Here is a 22,677-nt window from a genome sequence, read left to right on the forward strand (position 1 = left end):
TCTTTTAAGAACTGAGGACTGCACGAGATCCAGGACAAAAGTCTTTGAAAATAAAGAGGCCTTCCTCTTATTTGCAAAGCATTTTGCCCTGGATCTTGTGCAGGCCTTGGTAAGCAGAGAATAGAGGCCTAAAGTACTATAGTGCAAGATCATGTGAGATTAGTAGTGCAAGATCATGTGAGATTAGTAGTGCAAGATTTCCAACTACTCATCTTATATATCTCTCACTACTTTAGGCCTCTTTTTTCTGCAAATGCACCGAAGCAGGCAAAGGAACCAATGGCTTGCTACATCACCGTAACGTAAGTCCCAATGGGTGGAATAGGAGTACAGGTAGGGCAAATATTGTTGCAGCGCCTCTGCTGTCATTCATAAATGTAAATGACAGCTGTGGTGCCGCAACTTTTCTAATTTCTGGACTGGGTCTTAAGTACTTGGGGAAGGGCTAGTTTGTAACTTGGAACGGTTGCTTAGTGAACTGTCATAACTCGGGGACCACCTGTACCCTGAGATGCTTGGAGTCACACTTCATGAGGCCGTTGTTCTTGAATTGGATTGGGAGAATGCTCTTCCATGGCCTGAGTGTGAAAGTTCTGTTCCCACACAATTTGGGGAGGTTTCAGAGGACAAATGACAACACATTCTTCTCACATGACCTCCAGAGGACACATAAAAACACACACCACATACTGCTATTTTTCTTAGCCTCCAGAGATAAGGTCAAATTCAAATGGGAAAATACAGATAAGAAACGGCACAGAAAGCATCCAAGCATTGACTCTTTCCTTCCTTGGAGTACCAGAAGGACAGATCCTTTCTTTCTCCCTCATAAAAGATGATATTGGATTAGTGGCTTTTATAAAATAAAAAACTAACTATAATCTGTCTTCTTGAACTCTCTGATTAGGGACTAGAAAACTCTTACCCAGAGAGACCACGAGCCTATGGTTTTCAAGCATGACTTCCGAATGCAGCGCTTTTTGATCAGGATCCAGCTGAGACCATTCCTCCTCCGAGAAATACACAGCCACCTCCTCGAAAGACACAAGACTCTCCTGAACACAGAAAAAGAACAGGAGGATTTGCAAGACCTGTTCATCTTCATCAATGATTTAGACAAGAGGATAGAAGCGCAATTCATCAAATTTTCAGACAAAACTAAATTGACAGAAATACCAACACTGCACACTCAATATATAGAAGGATAGACAGATTGGGCCTGATTTAACAAAATGAAAAACAACATTGAGAAATGTAAGATTCTACATTTGGGAAAGAAAAACCAAATGCATGGGCATAGAATAGGTGATACCTGGCTCAATAGAAAGTGCAACTGGGATTTTGGAGTCCTAGTGGACAATCACATAAACATGAGTCAGCAATATAACCCCAACCCAATCATAGTCTGCATTAAGAAGGGGATAGAATCAAAATCACATGAAGTGTTGGTACCACTTTATAATGCCTTGGTAAGACCATATTTGGAATATTGCATCCAGCTTTGATTGCCAGATGTAAAAAAAGATATTGAGACTCTAGAAAGAGGGCAGAGAAGAGCAACCAAAGTGATTAAGATCCTGGAGGCTAAAACATATAAAGAAGGGTTGCTGGAATTGGGTATGTCTGATTTAATGAGAAGAAGGACTAGGAATGACATGGTTGCAGTGTTGAAATATCTAAGGGGCTACCACAAAGAAGAGATCAGCGGGAACAATTAATCAGTGGAATGATTTGCCTCCAGAAATTGTGGGTGTTCCAACACTGGAGGTGTTTATGAAGAAATTGGACAGCCATTTATCTGAAATGTTATAGGTCTTTCTGTCTGAGAAGAGGGTTGGACTAGAAGACCTCCAAGATCCCAACCAACTCTGTTATTCTATTCCATTCTTCCCAAATAACCAAAGCAAACATTTGCACCAAGTTAAATGGCTGTGCATCATACAAGTCCTCATTTTAGGTGAGAAAATGGACAAATCTGAAAATTTCTTTAACTGAAGAAATATTTGGAGAAGTTTTATCAAGTTGGTTGATTCTAGAAAACATTCAGTGCCTTTCAGTAAAGTAATCCCACTTCTGGATCAATTGGTCTATCGCTCTTTCTATCATTGATTGATCTAGTAGTCTGAGCCATTGGCTGAATGGAAGGAAACAAAAAAGAGAAAATTCCCTGGGAAAGTTATTTCTCAGCCTTTGCAAAGCGGGAATGTTTGATCTCCTTATCGAAGACCAAATCAGAGGATTGGAAATTATTTTGTAGCCCAAAGTATCTTGATTACATGCTCAACATGGCCACTTCCTTTGGATTTTAATAGTCTGCTTTATTTTTTTTAATATGATTTGCTTATTTTTGAACTACAGGTTATAAATAAGGGTGTTTTAAAATGGTAATGTGGCCATGTGAGTATTTGGTTATTTTTCATTAGCCCTGCACAATTCAAAATCAAAGAATTACAAGAAGAATGGCTCTCAAGCAGTTAACTACCACAGTGATACCTTTATTCCTATTTCTTGAAGGACTTTTTAAAAATTGCTTCTTGTAAACTCAAAGTTGGAGTAGAACCTAGTACCGTGATGGTGAACCTACAGCACGCGTGCCACAGATGGCACACGGAGCTGTATCAGTGGACATGCAAGCCGTTGCCTTGCTTGGCTCCAGTGCTGCCCTTTCCTTCTCAGGAGTCTCCATGCGATGCCAGGTAAGTACTCACACAGAGGCTCTAGGAGGGCGTTTTCATTCTTCGGAGGGCTTCCAGGCTTTACTGGAGCGCGGGGAGGGCGAAAAACGGACCTACCGGACCCACCAGAAGTCGGGAAACAGCTGTTTCTGGCTTCTGGAAGGGGTGGGGGAGGCCGTCACCCTCCCCAGGCTCCAAAATAGCCGTGTGGGCATGTACGGGGCAGCGGAGTTGCGCAGGGGGCATAGCATGGCGGCCATTAAATTATGGGTGCGGACACGCGCAAGGGCATGATAATGCGCACGGGTGTGCTTTTGACACCCGAAGGAAAAAAGGATCACCGATCTAGCAGAACAAGAAAACCAGAGGAAGCTATGCTCTCTGACAGCAACTTGAATCTGCTATTCTGCTGTCCATGTTTTGGAAAAACACAAAAGTAATCCAGTCCAAAAGGGGAGGAAGTAGGAGAGAGCACTCTGCACACCTGCTTCACTTCCTAAAGGGAGAGTACAAATTTATAAACTTTTCCTTTTCTTACTTGATTTGGAGGTTCAACCGATGTTTGATCTCCGTCATAAAAACCAGAAAACTTCATTCTTTGTTTCTCTGTAAAGAATAAATAATTTCAAAATTTACAACAAAATAAGAGGAGGTATTCTATAGAAGAAAACAGAGAGCAAAGATAAGACAGATGGGTAATCTGAGGATCTTCCATTACCTCCTGAGGTGTCCTGACTTTGATCTTCCCAAGGGATCATCCCAAAAAATAGCTCCTGAGGGGGATTTGATAGATTTTTCTTTCCCTCAGGATCTCTGATCTCCACAGTGCAGCACTATAAATAGAAGGAAGGAAAAAAGAAGCAGAATTAATGTACATCAAATGACATAGTGGATTCTTATACCCGGAACACAACCTCAAAGTCTCTAATATCCATCAATGTTGTTGGTTGAGAAAAAAATGGATGAATGTCCGACAAGAATTGGTGGGACATTGCCACATATGATGAATGTCAGAAAAGTTTGGGAAGGAGGAGTAAAGTATTCAAACACTTTCTCTATTTCCTTGTGAACTCCCTTAAGTCTCTCACCTGCAACTGGACCTTCTGCTCCATGGACTGGCTCAGGAGGAGGCCTTCAGCCAGGGCCACCGCCTGGGAGCTGGTCTCTGCTCCACACTCCCGAACCCAGCTCTCCATCTCTGGGGGCAGAAGGAACAAGAGCTGCTCCAGAACCACCAGGTCCAGCAACTGGGCTTTGGTGTGTTTTTCTGGTCTCAGCCATCGCCTGCAAATGTCATAGAGTCGGCTGCAAAGTCCTCGAGGACCCTCAGCCTCCCGGTACTGGATGAAGTTCCAGGGCTGAACTTCTGAAGGGAGGATGGTTTCCTCCTCCAGGATCTTCTGTCCAGTCCTTGTCCAGAGCTTCCCAACCTTCCCAGGCTGAGCAGCTGAAGAGCCTTTTCCGCTTCCCTCCTTGGCAAAAGGTTGTCTCTCCATCCTTTCTCTGTCCTGCAGAGCAACTCCAGGTGGGTCCAAGGACTCTGGTGGGTCTCCAGATGCCCTTTTCCTTCACGGGACCATTTCTGGTGCCCCAGGACGGATCCCTGCAGGTTATTCTGCTCCTTTTTTTCCTCCCCAAGAGAAAATTTTGGCTTGCAAAGATTTCAAATGGCTTCCAGTTTCTGTAGCTGAGATGGAAAGAAAAAATAAAGGCCAAGAATTATCTCCTCTCCTGCTGGGCTTCTGCAAGGCCGACCCTCCTCTCCCCCCACACGGGCTCTTCCCCGGACACGGGACGGGAAGGGATCCCCCCACCCCAATCCTTCCAGGCATGCCCGCTTCCCCCTGCAGGGAGAGGGCGGCTGAGGAACAAGGGACCTGGAGTAGAAGCCGGTGGACGGCCGGGCACTGGTCTCTCCGTCCTCCGCCTCCCTTTGCCCGCGAACAGCCTCCAACTCACCCGGGTCACATCTGGGTCTCCCTCCGCCAGGCTCCCCCGCAGTTTCTCCGTCGGAGAGGAGAGCGAGTACGGCGTCCTAGAGCGGCAACGGTTTGTGATGTCATTTACTTCCCGTCCTCCCCTAAAATGACAGCCATGATGTTCGCCCTCCAGTGGACCAATGGGGAGGCGCCGGAAGTTCCCTTCTCTTGACGGAGGGCTCCCCCTGGTGGAGTTGCCGAAAAGTGCCCGGATTATAGAAAGGGAAAGACGAGCGCGTCTGAGGGGGAAGAGAGAAGGCAGGGATGATGGGCTTGGGAGTCGGGTTGGGGGGAAGGCCCTTCTCAATGTCTCCCTGCCGGAAAAAGGCTTTGACATCTACAGAGCCGGCACTTTCTCCATCTTCTCCTTCCTGTCCAGGAACCCTTTGTGGGGATGGAGAAAAATCTCTCTGGAGGATTTGAACTCGCTTCCCTCAAGAACAGCCGCCGTGTAGGTTGGGCTTCTCCAAAAGGCCTCAAAAGGGGCCATATCCTCGGTTTTCATGTGCGCAAATACATTCTAGAGATGATAAAGATCTTAAAATGGAAGGTTTCCATGGTAAAATGATGGAGCTAGATAAAATTTTGATAGGTAGTGATGAAAAGGTGATTAAAAAACTGTATGGATACTTATTAGAGGTTAAGTTAGAATAAGGTGACCAGATTTTCAGATTGGTAAAGAGGGACACCTTTTACCGGGGGTGGGGGCTTGATTAAAAATTTTATACGGAGGAACAAAAATTTTCATATAACACAAAAATAGTATTGTAATTTTTTTTTAATTTCAACATTACTACAATTTACAAATATAAATTGTAACTGTTGGCAAGCATCAAAATTTTGATCACGTGACCATGAGAATGCTGCAACGGTCGCTAAGTGTGAAAATGGTCGCTAAGTGTGAAAAATGGTCATCAGTCACTTTTTTCAATGCCATTGTAACTTTGGTCACTATACCACCTTTCTTGCCACAGTTCCTAAGTGAATAACTGCAGCTGATAAGTTAGTAACATAAGTGAATCTGGTTTCCCCATTTGACTTTGTCAAAAGTCAAATTAGTGACCCCAGGACACAAAAACCATCATAAATACGAATCTGTTGCCAAACATCAAAATTTTGATCACGTGACCATGAGGATGCTGCAACGGTCGCTGTGTGAAAATGGTCATCAGTCACTTTTTTCAATGCCATTGTAATTTTGGTCACTATACCACCTTTCTTGCCACAGTTCTTAAGTGAATAACTGCAGCTGGTATTTTGTATTTTGTATAGAATCTTTTTTTAAATAGTCTAAGACAATTTAAAAAAAGAATCCACACAGAATAAATTGAAGTAAAACATTTCAAACTATTCCACAAAGAATAAATAGATGTAAAACTATTTTTAAAAACTCTATGCACAATATATTTCAAAGTATTGTGCATAGAATTTTTAAAAATGTTTTCACTTCAATTTATTTTGGATAAAGTACTGAGACAGAGAGAGGGTTAGACAGAGTGTCTTTTGTCTTGCCCCGGTTAGGATTTCTTAAGCAAATCCACTGGGCTTTCAACATAAAGCCGGAAAATCGGGACTTTTTTAAATGCCCGGGAACACGGGACAAATTGTTAGAAATCGTGACTGTCCTGCCGAAATCGGGATGTCTGGCCACCTTAAGTTAGAAGAACAAGTTAAAGAATCTATGATTGCTTGGGGGGAAAACTTTGGGCATAGGATTGACTTAGAAAATTGTCAGAAATTGTGGTTTCAAAATTATAAAATGACAATGTCAATAGCATATAAAGAAAATTTGTATAAGATGTTTTACAGGTGGCACTTACCCCCGACGAGAATAGCAAGAATGTTCAAGAAAACATCCAAAAAGTGTTCGAAATGTCATCAGATACCGGGTTCATATTACCATATGTGGTGGACTTGTATAGAAGCTAAAAGATATTGGACTAAGATTCACACTTGGTTGGAAAAAATGATACAAAAACATATAGACTTTAAACCAGAGATCTTTTTATTGGGAATTATACTGGAAACATACAATAGAGAATTGAAATATTTGATTGTTAATGTGTTAACAGTAGCTAGAATTGTATTTGCTAAAAATTGGAAATATGAGAAAATACCAATGCTGGAGGAAGTTATTCACAAGGTAATGGAATGTGCTGAAATGAGTAAATTGACATTTGAAATTAGAGAAAAAGAAGATAAACAATTTTATAAGATATGGGATTTACTTTATCAGTGGTTAGATAAAAAAACATGAAAACGAAAGACATTAGAGAATGTTATCAATACAAGAATAATAGAATGATACAGAATATAACAATATATTATTATTGGATAGATTTAAGATGATGAAATGAATTGTTACAATATAAATCAACCCAATATCTAGTATATCTCATTTGAAATGAAGGAATAATAGTGATAGTCAAACAAATGAGGTACAATGATAATGTATACAAATATATTTGATTTTAGTGAGACACCATTTGGAATACTGTGTCCAGTTCTGGGGACCTCACTTGAAAAAAGGTATTGATAAGATTGTGAGAGTCCAGCGATGGGCAACACGAGGGAAGGCAAGGAAAGATCACCACAAAATTAGGAAAAAGAGCCTATGAGTTGGATTTTCTAATTCAGCATCACTATAACCACGTTCTCCTTATGGCTTTCCCTCTCAGTTATTACTTCCATTACATAATGTGGAGCAGGATGTAAAGGCAGACTGTGACAATAGTAAGCAAAGGAAGAAAAGCCGAAACAAAAGTAAGGGATTTAGGACTAACACATTTCTGACTGCAACTCTTGCTCTAGTGGATATACTCATCAAAGGGAGTTTCTTAAAATGATTATGGAATCTCCATCACTTAAATATTGGCAGCCACACATCACTTTCAGGCCAAATGATAACCTTATTATCCACTGATACCTCATCTTTCTTTTAAAACCTACTACTTAGCAAAAAAACACAAGAGAGGATTGAATATTCAGAATCAAAATCAGAAAAGAGCTGTAAGGGAATTTGGAGCTCTTCTAGTCCAGCCCCTGATCAAGCAAGAGATTCTATATCACTTCAAACATGTGACTGTCCAGTCTCTTCTTAAAAATGCCCAGTGATGAAGCACCCACACTATCTGAAGGCAAGCTGTTCCATGGTTAATTGCCCTCACTGTAAGAATGTTCAAGGTTGCATCTCTCCTTGATTAGTTTCCATCCCTTGTTTCTTATCTTGCCCTCTGGTGGTTTGGGGAAAAATTAAATATTAAATTAGCAGAGTTGCGTGGGCAGTCCAATCTCTCTTGAAATCCTTCAATGAAGCTCACAACTTCCGAAAGCAACCTGTTCCATTGGTTGATTATTCTGTTAGAAAATTTCTTATTTCTAGGTTGCATCTCTCCTTGATCAGTTTCCATCCATTATTCCTTGCCTGGCCTTCAGGTGCCTTGGAAAATAGCTTGACCCTCTCCTCTCTCTGGCAGCCCCTCAAATACTGGAACACTGCTATGCTATTCTTCTGTTTATACAACCAAGGATTTTATTCGCTTTTTTGTCTGCTGCAACACACAGGTGATTCGTGCTTAAGTGGTCATCCATTCAGACTCCAAGGACCCATTCAGTTACTATTTTTGAGCCAGGTTTTAGGTAATGTTTTTCCTGAACCGTGTAAAATCTTACTATTCTCCACATTACATTTCATTTTGTTGGATTCAGCCTGGTCTCATTTGGATCCGAAAGGCACAACATGCATACAGATAAAAATCTATAGAGGCGGGTCAGTGGTTAGAATGCAGTACTATTGGCTAATTGCCCACAGCCAGGAGTTTGATTCTGACAGGGTCATGGTTGATTCAACTTTCATCCTTCTGAGGTGGGTAAAATGATGACCCAGATTGCTGGAGAGCATATTCTGACTTTGTAAACTGCTTAGAGTGCTATAAAGCATTGTGGGGTGGTATATGAGTCTAAGTGGAATTGCTGTTGCTATATAGCTGTGATGGCGAACCTGCAGCACGCATGCCACAGGTGGCTCATAGAGACATTTCTGAGGGCATGCGAGGCATTGCCATTTCAGCTCCAGTGCGCTGGAGAAAAACGGCCCAACGGATAACCTGGAAATCCGTTCGCTAATTTCCGTTTTCATTCTCCACAGGCTCCTAGAAAGCCTCTGGAGGGAGGGAGAAAAACACATCTGTGCCATTGCGTGCCAAAAGTAAAAGGAGGGTGGGGGTTGCATGTGCATGCATGGGGAGAGGGCACAGAGTTATGGGTGTGAGTATGCACGATCCCCACTCTTTTGGCACGCCATGGCAAAAAGGTTAGCCATCACTGCTATATAGTTTCTCCCGAGTGTGGATCCTTTTATGAGAAGTAAGAATACAATTATGAGCAAAGCTCTTTCCACATTTCCTGCATTTATATGGTTTCTCTCCTGTGTGGCTTTTTTTATGGCAAGTAAGACCATACTTCCGAGCAAATGTCTTTCCACACTCCATGCATTTATACGGTTTCTCCCCTGAGTGGCTCATCTTATGGCAATTAAGATGATATCGTCTAGCAAAGTTCTTTCCACACTCCATGCATTTATATGGCTTCTCCCCTGTGTGGATCATCTTATGTAAAATAAGATGACCTTTTTGAGCAAAGCTCTTTCCACACTCCATGCATTTAAATGGTTTATCCCCTGTGTGGCACCTTTTGTGGATAGTAAGCCCATTACTATAAGTAAATGTCTTTCCACACTCTATGCATTTAAATGGTTTCTCTCCAGTATGGATCTTCTTATGGGAAATAAAATGACCAGACTGAGCAAAGGTTTTCCCACATTCCATGCATTTATACGGCTTCTCTCCTGTGTGGATCATCTTATGGCGAATAAGAGAATCTCTTTGAGCAAAGGTTTTCCCACACTCCATGCATTTATACGGTTTCTCCCCTGAGTGGATCCTTTTATGGGAAATAAGACTACCACTTTGAGTAAAGGTCTTTCCACACTCCGTACATTTATACGGCTTCTTCCCTGTGTGGATTATTTCATGGGAAATAAGATTACATCTTTGAGCAAAGTTCTTTCCACACTCCAGGCATTTAAATGGCTTTTTCCCTGCATGGATCATTTTGTGGATAATAAGTCCATTACTATAAGCAAAGGTCTTTCCACACTCCATACATTTATATGGCTCCTCCCCTGTGTGGATCATCTTATGGGAAATAAAATTCCCTCTTCGGGCAAAGGTCTTTCCACATTCCATGCATTTAAATTGCTTTTCCCCTGTGTGCATTACTTTGTGTATTCTTATGTCACTGTTATGAGCAAAGTTCTTCCCAAACTCCATGCATTTATACTGCTTCACCTCTGTGTGGACCACCTTATGGCGAATAAGGTAATCTCTTTGAGCAAAGGTCTTTCCACACTCCATGCATTTAAATGGCTTTCCCCCTGCATGGATCATTTTGTGGATAGTAAGTCCATTACTATAAGCAAAGGTCTTTCCACATTCCATACATTTATATGGCTTCTCCCCTGTGTGGATTCTCTTATGGGAAATAAGATTCCCTCTTCGGGCAAAGGTCTTTCCACATTCCATGCATTTAAATGGCTTTTCCCCTGTGTGGAGCTTTTTGTGGATAGTAAATCTATTGCTCAGAGGAAAGGCCTTTTCACACTCTTCTTTGTTTTGGCTTAAATAGTGTTCTTTTACTTGTAATTTAGATTTGATTAGCTTCACACTTTTCCCAATATATTTTTTCCTTATTTTCTCCTGTTGGGCAAGAAAGTCTTGCATTGGAGCATCAGTGAAAGATGAGCTTTCCTGATTCCAATCATTTGACTGATTTCTGCCATGGGTTTCTAGTTCCATTCCAATTCTAAACTTCTCCATTCCATCTTTAGCATTGATCACTTGGAACAGTTCACAGGAATCTTGATTCTCCTGCCCATTATTACCTTCAAAGCAAAAGAGAAATGAAAATAATAACAAGGTTGGAAAAAATGATCAAACTGTACAAAGTAAAATAAATTTCTTTCTGAATTTTTCCGAAATTCCATTATGTTTTATGTTTGCATGCTTACAGTGGTCTGATATAGACATGATGATTTCTATATTCATGAGTCCTGAAAGTTTTGAAAATATCCAGAAAACATCTTTCTTTATATCTTTATATCTATAAATCTCAATCAAAATTTGTTTTGAGTTAAGGAATAATCAGGGGAAACATCCAAGGAGGAATAAGGAGAAAACTTAAGATTTATTGGGGTGGGTAAATTTCACCAGAGACCAGTGAGAACTGAAACAATTTTGAAAAAAAGTTCTTCTTCCCTGGTGTACCTTGGAGCAGCTGCTCCACAGTGTCCGTCTGGCAGGCAGATCTCCCTCTTGACCCATTCTTTGATCCCAACAAAGAAACTTTGGAGCAAAGTCCCTTGCTTGAAGCCCCCCATTGGCTTGTAAACGCTCTTTGTGCTGAGACTGCAAACTGAGGAGTGCACGAGATCCAGGGCAAAAGTATTTGAAAACAAGAGGCGTTATCTTTGTTTGCAAAGTATTTTGCCCTGGATCTCCCGGAGGCCTTGGTTAGCAGGGAACAGAGGCCTAAAGTGCTGTAGTGCAAGATCAATAGTGCCAGGTTTCCCACTATTGATCTCACATATCACTCACTACGTTAGGCTTCTTTTTTCTGCAGATGCAGCCAAGCAGGCAAAGGAACCAATGGCTGGCTAAATCCTCGTAATGTAGGCCCCAGCAGGGTGGCCTGGGGGTACAGGAAGGGTGATTGTTGTTGCAATGCCTCTGCTGTCATTTCTAAGTGTGAATGAGGGCCGTGGTGCTGTAACAATTTCAGGACTGAGTCTTAAGTATTTGGGAAAGGGCTAGGTCAAATCTTGGAATGGTCACTAAGTGAACTATCGTAACTCGAAGATCACCTGTACCCTTGGATGTTCTGAGTCACACTTAATGAGGTCGTTGTTGTTGAATTGGATTGGGAGAATGCTTTTCCAAGTCCTGAGGATGAAAGTTCTGTTCTCACACCATTTTGGAGGTTTCAGAGGACAAATGACAACACCTTCTTCTCACATGAGCTCCAGAGGATACATAAAAGCACACCTCATTCTCCTCAGCCTTCACAGATAAGTTCAAAGAGAAATGGAAGAATGCAGATAAGAAACGGCCCAAAAGCATCTAAGCAAAGAGACACTGACTCTTTCCTTCCTTGGAGTACCAGAAGGCCAGATACTTTCTTTTTCCTTTGCAGTAGACATTAGTGATTTTTAAATAAAAAGTAACTGTAATCTGCCATCTTGAACTCTCACTGGGGACTAGAAAACTCTTACCCAGAGAGGCCACGTTCCTATAGTTTTCAAGCATGACTTCCGAATGCAGTGCTTTCTGGTCAGGATCCAGCTGAGACCATTCCTCCTCAGAGAAATACACAGCCACCTCCTCAAAGGACACAAGATTCTCCTGAACATGGAAAAAAGAACAGAACAGGAAGATTCACAAGGTCTGTTCATCTTCATCAATTGTTTAAACAAGGGGATAGAAGGGGAACTCCTCAAATTTGCAGTCAAGACCAAATTGACAGGAATACCAGCAGTCCACAAGTTTGGCTAGAGATATAGAAGGATCGAAAGTTTGGCACCTTCTAACCAAATGAAATTCACTGGTGAGAACATGGAACTAGTGGACAATCGCTTAAATGTGAGCCAGCAGTGTGCTACAGTTGCCAAGAAAACCTCAACTGAATCATATGCTTCATTAAGAGGGAGAGAAGATCAAGATCACATGAAGTGTTAGTATCACTTTATAATGCCTTTGTAAGACCACTCATAGGCAATGTTCTCTAATTTTTTTTCAGTGTGTGCGGAAAAGTATAGTGTTTGAGCGGCACATTTTCATGCCTGAGCACCTGAACTTTTTTAAAGCCATAATTGCCATCAGAGCAGATGTTGGGGAGGGGGGCAAGGAGGAAAAGGGTCCCCTCCCTCTCCCTCAGACCTGAAGGAAGGAAGGAAGGAAGGAAGGAAGGAAGGAAGGAAGGAAGGAAGGAAGGAAGGAAGGAAGGAAGGAAGGGAAGGAAGGGCAAGGGAAAGAAAAGAAAATGGGAAAGAAGAAAAGGAAACGAAATGGAAAAGAAGGAAAGGAAAGGAAATGGGAAAGAAGAAAGGAAAGGATGAAGAAGGGAGGGAAAGGGAAGGGAAAAGAAAAAAAGGAAAAAGAAATAAGGAAAGGAAAAGAGAAAGGAAAGGAAATGGAAAAGGAAAAGAAAAGTAAATGGGAAAGAAGAAAAAGAAAGGAAAAGGGAAAGGAAATGGAAAAGAAGGAAAGGAAAAGAGAAAGGAAAGGAAAAGAGAAAGGAAAGGAAAGAGGAAAGGAAATGGAAAAGAAGGAAAGGAAAAAGGAAAGAAGAAATGAAAGGAAAAGAGAAAGGAAAGGAAAAAGAAAAGGGAAAGGAAAGGAAGATAGAAGGACAGAAAGGAAAAGGAAGGAGTGGAAAGGATTGGTACTACTCAAAAATCAAGTCTCAAGATCCCGTGGACCCCTTTGGCTCAGGCAGTCCAATTCCATGCTGGTTCCCTCTCTCCCTGAAGCATAGGGATCACAGAAAGACTGCCCAGTCCAGAACGGGGCTTCAGATGATGCAATGCCTGAGAAACCACGGATGTGCAGAGAAACGCAGGCTACAACCAGCGAATCATGTTTTCCCAGGAACCGACAAAGCCCCATGGGACCAATGGGAATTCTCCCTTCTGCAGCGTCATCGGTCTCTGGGCAGAGTCTTCTTTGATTTCACCAATCATCAAATGGAGGAGAGAGTTTGGTGCAGAGAGAGAGAAGGGAGGGAGGGAGGATATTTTCAGTCACATTTAGAGAAACACTGCGCTGCAGTTTGAAACTTGTGCCTGGTGTTTTCTTATCATGTGTGTGGCCGCCAGGTTTGCAGCTTAGAGGGAATACTGCTCATAGGAACATTGCATCCAATATTTGTTGCCATGATGTAAAAAAAGATCTTGAGACTAGAACGAGTGCCAAGAAGAGCAACCAAGATGATTAGTGGACTGGAAGCTAAAACATGCGATGAACGGTTGGCAGGAACTGAGCATGGCTAGTCTAATGAAGAGAAGGACCAGGGGACACATGAGAGCAGTGTTCCAATATTGGAGGGGCTGCCATAGGGAGGAGAGGGTCAAGCCATTTTCCAAAACATCTGAAGGCCAGGCAAGGAATAATGGGTGGAAACTGAACAAAGAACCATTCAATACAATACAATAGCAGAGTTGGAAGGGACCTTGGAGATCTTCTAGTCGAACCCCCTGCCTAGGCAGGAAACCCTATACCATTTCAGACGAATGGCTATCCAACATCCTCTTAAAGACTTCCAGTGTTGGGGCATCCACAACTTCTGGAGGCAAGCTGTTCCACTGATTAATTGTTCTAATTGTCAGGAAATTTCTCCTCAGTTCTAAGTTGCTTCTTTCCTTGATTAATTTCCACCCATTGCTTCTTGTTCTACCCTCAGGTGCCTTGGAGAATGGCTTAACTCCCTCTTCTTTGTGGCAACCCCTGAGATATTGGAGCACTGCTATCATGTCTCCCCTAGTCCTTCTTTTCATTAAACTAGACATACCCAGTTCCTGCAGCCGTTCTTCATACGTTTTAGTCTCCAGTCCCCTAATCATCTTTGTTGCTCTTCAACCTGGAAATAAGGACAGATTTTCTGACAGTGAAAGCAATCAACCAATGGAACATAAATTTCCTCAGAAGTTGTGGGAGCTTCATCACTGGGAGCTTTCAAGAAGAGACTAGAGTGCCAACTGTCAGAAAAGATGTAGGGGGTGGGGGGTTGGACTAGATGACTTACAAGATCACTTCCAACAGTTAATCTGCATCTTATGAGGTCAATAAATAACAAAAAGAACAAAAAGAACAGAGGTGTAGCAGTTCCTGCCACTGTGATTTCTTTATTCCTAATTCTTGAAGGACTTCTTGTAAACGCAAAGTTGGAAGAGCAGCACCTTGCAGAACAAGACAACCAGAGGAAGCGATGTGGGCTGACAGCCACTTCAACCTGCTATTCTGCTGTCCATGTTGTGGAAGGAAACAAAAAAAAATCTAGTCCAAATAAGGGGAAAAATAAAAGGAAAGAGCACTCAGCACACCCACTTCACTTCCTGAAGATGAGAATACTAATCTAATAACTTTTACCTTTCTTACTTGATTTGGAGCTTCAACCGCTGCTTGATCACCGTCATAAAATTCAGCAAATTTCATTCTTTGTTTCTCTGTAAGGAATAAGTAATATCAAAAGAAAGAATTAACAAAATATTTATTTTATTTATTTTAAACAATTTATATACCGCCTATTCACAGATGGTGACTGAAGGCGGCTTACAAAATATAAAACCCATATTAAAACAATAAAAGTAATAAAAGGAGAATTATATAATACATTAAAATAATATCACCCCACGTCCTGTCCCGGTGACACAGCACCTTACAGGAGACATTTAATAGGCTCTATCCCGCTCTGAATTCCCCAGGCCTGCTGGCAGAACTAGGTCTTCAACGCTGTCCAGAAAAGTGCTAGAGTGCGGGCCAGTCTAATCTCCGGGGAAGAGGGGGAGAGAGAGAGGGAGCTACCGCGGAGAAGGCCCTTTTTCTGGGTCTTAACAGGTGTATCTGTGTAGGGGATGAGAAATGGAACATTCCCTGCATCCGCACTCTGGTGGGTCGGGCAGATGTAACCAGTAAGAGATGGTCTCTCAGATAACCTGATCCCAAGGCATGAAGAGCTTTAAAGGTGACAACCAGAACCTTGAATTACACTCGGAAGCAAATTGGCAGCCAATGCAGCTGCTGCAGGAAGAGGTGATACATGTGCACACCAGCCTGGAACTGCTCCAGAACCACCAGGTCCAGCAACTGAGCTTTGGTGTGCTTTTCCGATCTCAGCCATTGCCTACCATGGTCATGGAGTTGGCTGCAAAATTCTCGAGGACCTTCAGCCTCCCGGTATTGGATGAAACCCAAGGACTGAACTTCTGGAGGGAGGATGGTTTCCTCCTCCAGGATCTTCTGCCCAGTCCTTGTCCAGAGTTTCCCCCGCTTCCCAGGCTGAGCAGCTGAAGGGCCTTTTCTGCTTCCCTCCTTGGCAAAAGTTTGTGTCTCCATCCTTTCTCTGTCCTGCAGAGCAACTCCAGATGGGTCCAAGGACTCTGGTGGGTCTCCAGATGCCTTTTCCTTCACGGGACCATTTATGGGGCCCCAGGACGGATCCCTGCAAGTTATTCCGCTCTTTTTTTTTTCCCAAGAGAAAAGTTTGGCTTGCAAAGATTTCAAATGGCTTTGAGTTTCTGTATCTGAGATGGAAAGAAAAAGAAAAGCCAAGAATTAGAAAGTGGAATTCAGCCACTGGAGAACCTTCAGCCAACATGTCCGGAGTCCCAAGCGCTTCATCCCAGGGCAAGAGTGAGATCTCTCCGAGCAGGGCTGGGAAGGAGGCAGCTGAAGAGGCCGCCCCGCTTCTCTCACCTCTGAAAGACAGGATGGGGCCCTCGGGGGGCTTGGTGCGAATCCTGCCTCCTCCTCGCCCGGCTTCTTTCCTCTCCTGCCAACACTCCCCTCCCCCCACTCGGGCTCTTCCCCTGAACAAGGGGTGGGAAGGAACCTTCCTGGGATCCCAGGGCAGGGAGAGAGCGGCTGGGAAGCATGGGATACAGGGTTGCAGCCGGAGAAGGGCCGGGCGCGGGTCTCTCCCTCTTCCGTCTCCCTTTGCCCGCGAAGAGCCCCCCAACTCACCTGGGGCGCGTCTGGATCTCCCGCCGCCAAACTCTCCGCAGCCTCTCCGCCTTTTGCGGAGCTCCAGGAGTTAAGGAGAGCGACTGCAAAGTCCTAGAGCGGCAAGCGTTTGTGATATCCATTACTTTACAGTCTCCACTGGAAAGCCAGCCGTGACGTTCTCCCTCCAGTGGACCAATGGGGAAGCGCCGGGAGTTCCCTTCTCTTGGCGGTGGGCGCCCCCTGGTGGATTTGCCGCAAAGTCCCAAGACTGTAGAAAGGGCGGGAAAGAGCAGCGCGTCTGAGGGGAAGGGAGAAGGCGGGGATGATGGGCTTGAGAATCGAAGGAAAAGCCCTTCTCAATGTCTCCCTGCCCGAAAAAGGCTTTGACGTCTCCAGAGGCGGCACTTTCTCCATCTTTCTCTCCTTCCTGTCCAGGAACCCTCTGTGGGGATGAAGAAAAAAAACCTCTCCGGGGGTTTTGAACTAGCTTCCCTCAAGAATGGCCTCTTCTGATGAAAGAAAAGGAAGATCCTGAAAAAGGATCCTCCTTTCACCTTCCCTCCCTCCCTCTTTCTTCCTTCTAGCCTTCCTCCCTTTCCATTCTTTCTCCTTTCTTCCTTCCTTCCTTTTGCCTATCTACCTTCTGTCTTTCTGCTCTTTAGATCTCTCTTCCTCCTTCCTTCCTCTTTCCATCCTTTCACCAAAAACCAGGATGTTTTATTAGCATCAGCATCATTTTGCTGAAAATGCCAGATTCTGTGGTACTTCTGGATGAAATTTAGAAAATTACAGAGACATGAAGAACCATTATATAATTTCACTTAGCAAAACTCTGATTAAAATAATAGTAAGGTTTTTCAATTTTAAAACTCTAGCAAAACATAGATTTATTTCCAGTTTAGTTAATTAATGTCATTATAAAAAGGAATGCAATTGATTAAATAAAAATGACTTTTTCTTTTATTAAGAATACTTATTCTACATTAAACTAGAAAATATTTCATAGGCCCTTCAACAAGTTTGTTACAAGTTTTCAGGAATGCATGCATTCTTGAAACTGATACCATGTAATGTTAAAAAGCAGATGGCTAACTAAGTACACTAAAAACCATGTTTAATTATTTGCTACTTGAGGCCAATAGCAATGATGAAGAAATTTCTTTCATCCTCAGTGACAATATTTTTAGGGCCAAAAAATAAAACTCTGTATATTGGATCTGTTGAATGGAGAAAGGCCTGCCCCCCCCTCCCACAATGAGACGCCTTCCACGATAATAGGGGAAGAGAGCCAGCCTGGAGACAGCAATCACAAGGCAGAAAGTAGTGAGAGAAGGGGTGCGGGGGTTGGGAGAAGGCATGGGACAGGCTCCCAGCAGCGGCTGCTCGGATTTGCCATTTGAGAGAGAGGGAGGGAGGGAGGGAGGGGGAGAACGCTAGTGTGTGTATCCCTCCTTCCTTCAGCCCAACACTCTCGCTGGCATTTTGGCCAGACGAGAGGGACTGCAGAGGGTCAAGGGCAGCGAGTCATTTGATGGGAAAGTTGCCTCTTGGAAGGAATGACACGGCTTGGCTCCCGCTTTCAACGACCGAACGGAGAAGCGAAGAGGCAGGAGAGACAAAGCGGGAGCCAAGCTGGGTCATTCCTTCCAAGAGGCAACTTTCCCATCGAATGACTCGCTACTGGTTCTTCCACTGCCTCCTCCCCCCCACCTCTTAGAAGTCCAGCCAGCTGCCCGCCAAGCTCTCCGCGGAGACTCACCCAGAGTTTTCACTGTGATTTGCCTGGTGAGGGGAGGTGGCAAGTTGATGCAGACCAAATCCACATCCTGGTGCAGCAGGACCTCGTCTATCCGGCTGGTGTAGAAGGGGCCTCTTCCTGAGTGCGGCCCCAGAGCGCCTTGACCGCGAAGCCCTCATCCTTTAGAAGCGGGATGATGACCCGGGCGGTCAGGCTGGTGCCAAACACGGCCACCCCGGGCAGCATGGTTGTTGCTGCTGCGGCTGCTTCTGCCTCCTTCCCTCCACCCTCACCTTTTTCCTCCCCTTCCTCCTCGCTGCGATCTGGATGCCCGACGCGCCTTCCTTTCCTTCGCGTTTGGCCCTTTCGCATGGAGCCTCAAGATTACAAGCAATGCAGGGTTGCTACGCTAAGGGCGCCTGGTCCCAACTGGGAACTGCTGCTGCCGCCGCAGGGACCCAGCAGCACCCGATCCCTGCAGCAGTGCAGCAGTGACTGGCTCTGCTCCCGGCTGCGGGCCCCTGCCGCGTCCAGCGTGTCTTCATCAGCAAGCAGGTTGCCTGCCCGGCTTGCTGCTGCTGCCCCTCCATAGCCGGGTCATCCCAAGCGGAGCTCCCCCCGCCTAGCTGCGTTGCGCACACGTGCGAGCATTCAAGGAATCCGGCGTTGTTTTTTTTTTTTTAAAAACCGCCAGATTCCTTGAATGCCCGCGCGTGTGTGCCATGCAGCTAGGCGCGGGGAGCTCTGGGACGTGCACTTTTGGGATGACCTGGCCATGGAGGGGCAGCGGCAGCGAGCCGGGTGGGCAACCCGCTTGCTGTTGAAGACGCGCTGGATGCAGCAGGGCAGGGGCCCGCGGCCAGGAGCAGAGCCAGCCACTGCTGCAGGGATTGGGTGCCGCTGGGTCCCTGCGGCGGCCGCAGCAGCAGTTCCCAGTTGGGACCAGGCGGCCTTACCATAGCAACCCCACATTGCTCATAATCTTGCGGCTCTGCGCAAAAGGGCCGAACGCGGAGGAAAGGAAAGCATGTCGGGCATCCAGATCTCAGCGAGGAGGAAGGCGAGGAAAAAGGTGAGGGTGGAGAGAAAGCAGCCAGGCAGCCTCCATCGAGCGGTGAGGTGAGCTGCATGCAAGGCCGCTCGGTCAGCCCGCCCCGCGACTCCTGCTAGTTCTCGGCAGTGCACAGCCACCACGCAGCCTCCAGCCCCTCAGGCTGCTCTCCCAGAGCACAGACACTAGTCTATCTATAGACAAGATAGACCTGGAAAAATGAGTGAAAATGTTTGCAAGAGGAAGCCACGTGGTGGAGCCAAAAAAGGGGTGGGGCACCCTTTCTACAAAAATCGGGACTTTTTTAAAACGCCCCGGGACGCGGGAAAAATTATTAAAAAGCATGACTATCCCACCGAAAGCGGGACGTCTGGTCACCTTAACCATAAATGAAACGAGGAAAAGGAAATGAAAAAACAAAATAAGAAAAGCGGAAGGCTCCATTGCTATGAAAACATTTGACTAGATTTGGAGTCGACAGTGACACACCGAAGTTAGGTACAGTGAGCAAAACAAAATTGAAACGGATGGAAAAGTGGTTGAAAATCCATTTTAAAAAATGCAGCCTAAGTCATTTTTCTTTCTGTATCTCTTTCTTTTTTCCTCCAGTTTGACACACAAATCTTTAATAATTTTGTAGATCTTAGTTCTGCATTTAACACAATAATTGCACATAGATTAGTGTCTAAATTTATGAATCCTGGGCTTTCCTATTCAATCTGCCTTTGGATTATGGATTTTCTGTGTGGCCGCTCTCAAGAGGGTCAGATTAGGCAATCATATCTCTTCAGCCCTCATTCTTAACACCGGTACACCTCAGGGTTGCGTGTCAAGTTCCTTACTCTATAGTCTTTATGTGCATGACTGCATTTCTACTTACGCTAGTAATACTATCACTAAATTTGCAGATGATACAACTGTGGTGGGACTAATCTCCGGGGGGGGGGGGATTCCGTCTGCCTATCGTGAAGGGTTGCTTTTGTGGTGTGGAGACAGTAAATTGATCCTTAGCACAAATAAGACCAAAGAGTTTATAGTGGACTAACTAAATGAGCCAAGGTGGCGCAGTGGTTAAAAGCAGCACTGCAGGCTACTGCTAGATCAGCAGGTCAGCGGTTCAAATCTCACCGGCTCAGGGTTGACTCAGCCTTCCATCCTTCCGAGGTGGGTAAAATGAGGACCCAGATTGTTGGGGGCAATATGCTGACTCTCTGTAAACCGCTTAGAGAGGCCTGAAAGGCCTATGAAGCGGTATATAAGTCTACTGCTATTGCTAAGTCTACTGCTATTGCTAACTATAAAAGGAATAGATCAGACATCCAGCCCTTGCTTATCAATGGAGACCGAGTGGAGCAAGTGGGCAGTTTTAAGTTTCTGGGTGTTATCTTAACAGAGGACCTGACCTGGGGCACTCACATTGCAGCACTGGTTAAAATGGCGCAGCAGAGAATATACTTACCTGAGACTTCTCAGGAAACAACAACTAAATGCAAAACTACCCTTGACCTTCTACCGCTGCACCATAGAGAGTATTCTAACTTATTGCATCTGTGTAGGGTTTGCCAATTGCACAGTGGCAGATAGGACAGCACTCCAGAGGGGCAGCATCATTGCCCAGAGGATCATTGGTTGCCTTCTCCCCTCTTTGGAAGAGCTTTATAGCTCCCGCTGCCTTAAGAAAGTTTAAAGCATTCTCAAAGATCCATCTCATCCTGGGCACCTTATTTTTTAAGTATTACCATCTGGTAGACGGCACAGGATAATGAAGGACAAGGAGGCTGAAAACAGCTTCTATCCCAGGGCAATAACCATAGTGAATTCTACGGTATTGTGCAATATCGGGTTTTCAATTTCAATTAAATAGAGCGTAAAGGATGCATGTTTGTGTTTTTATTTTTATAATTTAATGTGCATTGAGGACAGCATTTAATTTCATTGTACCATGTGCAATGACAATAAACTAAACTAATCCATATTTGAAAAAAAAAACCAGCTTCAAATCAGCAGCAGCTGAAATATGATCCCAAGGCCATCCACACACTTTAGTGGGTTAGCAATTTTTAATCATGCAATGCAGATAATTGTATGCGTGTTTAGCAAGTGATGACTGATAGTTACTTAATTTTGAGTTACCTTAATGTTATGGCAAACCATTAAAAAAAACAAAGATGTGGCCTTATGCTTGAAAACTATCTTTAGCCCATGCATTTGTTTCAGCTTCTTTCTGTTCATTCTGCCCTTCTATGAAAAAAACAAATTGTTCACCTGGAAGCTTTTTCAACACCCTCTACATTGATATCTGTCATTATTCCATCACATCATAACTTTGACTGAAAAAGGTTCTGTGCTTCCCCATTCATACCAGTTGACCCAGATCTTAATTGACACAGTAGACAAGAATTGGATTGATGGGTCCTTGGTGACCTCTGAGGTTGGTTGGTGCACTGATGATGTTCCCTAGTTTCGGTAATGAAATGTCTACAACCAAGTCAGAGAGCACCAAGGACCCCTCATTTCAACTGCAAGCTACACAATTTCGACTTTATTGGCAGATCGGATTATTTTTGGTATCTTGATATTCCAGAGAAAGGTCCCCTTTGCATTTTTGTGTTTTATCAGGAAGGACTGAAGCAATTTTTGAAGTAGTTCTTAATCATCTTATTTTGGTCCCACTGCTTTCCAAAGATTTTCCTTCTTGACTGATCATTTGCAATGTTAGCACACTGGAGTGCTTTTCATTTTGATACCCTGGTGTGAGCCTAATTTTGGGAGGGGGGGAAGAAAGTCAGATCCATCATTTATTGCCATTGTACATCACTATAATCCCGTTCTTTTTATAGTTTTCTTTCTCAGTTATTATTTACATTACATAATGTGATGCAGGATGGAAAAGCAGACTGGGACAATAGTAAGAATGGAAGAAAAGCTGAAACAATATAAGGGATATAGGAATTGCATTTCTGCCTGCAACTCTGCTCTAGTGGATATACTCATCAGAAGGAGTTACTTGAATAATTAGGGAATCTGCACCACTTAAATATTGGCATCCACACATCACTTTCAGGGCAAATGGTAACCTTAATCTCCACTGATACTCATCTTTGTTTTAAAACCTCCAATTTAGGAAAAGAGAACAAGAAAAGATTGAGGATTCAAAATCAAAATCAGAATAGAACTGGAAGGGAACTTGGAGCTCTTCTAGTCCAGCTCAAGGAGATCCTATATCATTTGAGACATGCGACTGTCCAGTCTCTTCTTAAAAATATCCAGTGATGGAGCACCCATGCTATCTGAAGGCAAACTGTTCCACTAGTTAATTATCCTCACTATAAGAAACTACAAGGTTGCTTCTCTCAATTAATTACCATCCATTGTTTCTTATTTTGCCCTTGGGGGTTTGCAAAAAATAAATAAATTAGATTAACCGAGGTGGAAGGCACTTGGAGATCATCTAGTTCAA

At 43.9% G+C, this 22,677-nt stretch overlaps 1 protein-coding gene across 2 annotated transcripts in view; it reads right to left on the reverse strand.

The window, feature by feature from the left end:
* Positions 1-22,677, reverse strand: part of LOC148047315 (uncharacterized) — a 94,317-nt gene that overhangs the window by 4,257 nt on the left and 67,383 nt on the right. Inside the window, exons 1-5 of one of the 2 annotated variants that reach the window (XM_087711446.1) lie at positions 4,553-4,681; positions 3,764-4,362; positions 3,394-3,508; positions 3,214-3,281; positions 926-1,055 (exon numbers count right to left, since the gene is read on the reverse strand). In XM_087711446.1, coding sequence (XP_087567572.1) covers positions 926-1,055; positions 3,214-3,281; positions 3,394-3,508; positions 3,764-4,171 — 721 coding nt within the window. In that variant the 5' untranslated portion in view covers positions 4,172-4,362; positions 4,553-4,681. Of the gene's footprint in view, positions 1-925; positions 1,056-3,213; positions 3,282-3,393; positions 3,509-3,763; positions 4,363-4,552; positions 4,682-9,029; positions 10,292-22,677 lie in introns of those variants that run through there. The other variant, XM_087711447.1, reaches the window with a different exon arrangement.

This window comes from Thamnophis sirtalis, unplaced genomic scaffold (genome assembly GCF_051295495.1).
Source record: "Thamnophis sirtalis isolate CommonGarterSnake01/CBP01778 unplaced genomic scaffold, rThaSir2_p1.2 scaffold_3, whole genome shotgun sequence".
NCBI lineage: Eukaryota > Metazoa > Chordata > Lepidosauria > Squamata > Natricidae > Thamnophis > Thamnophis sirtalis.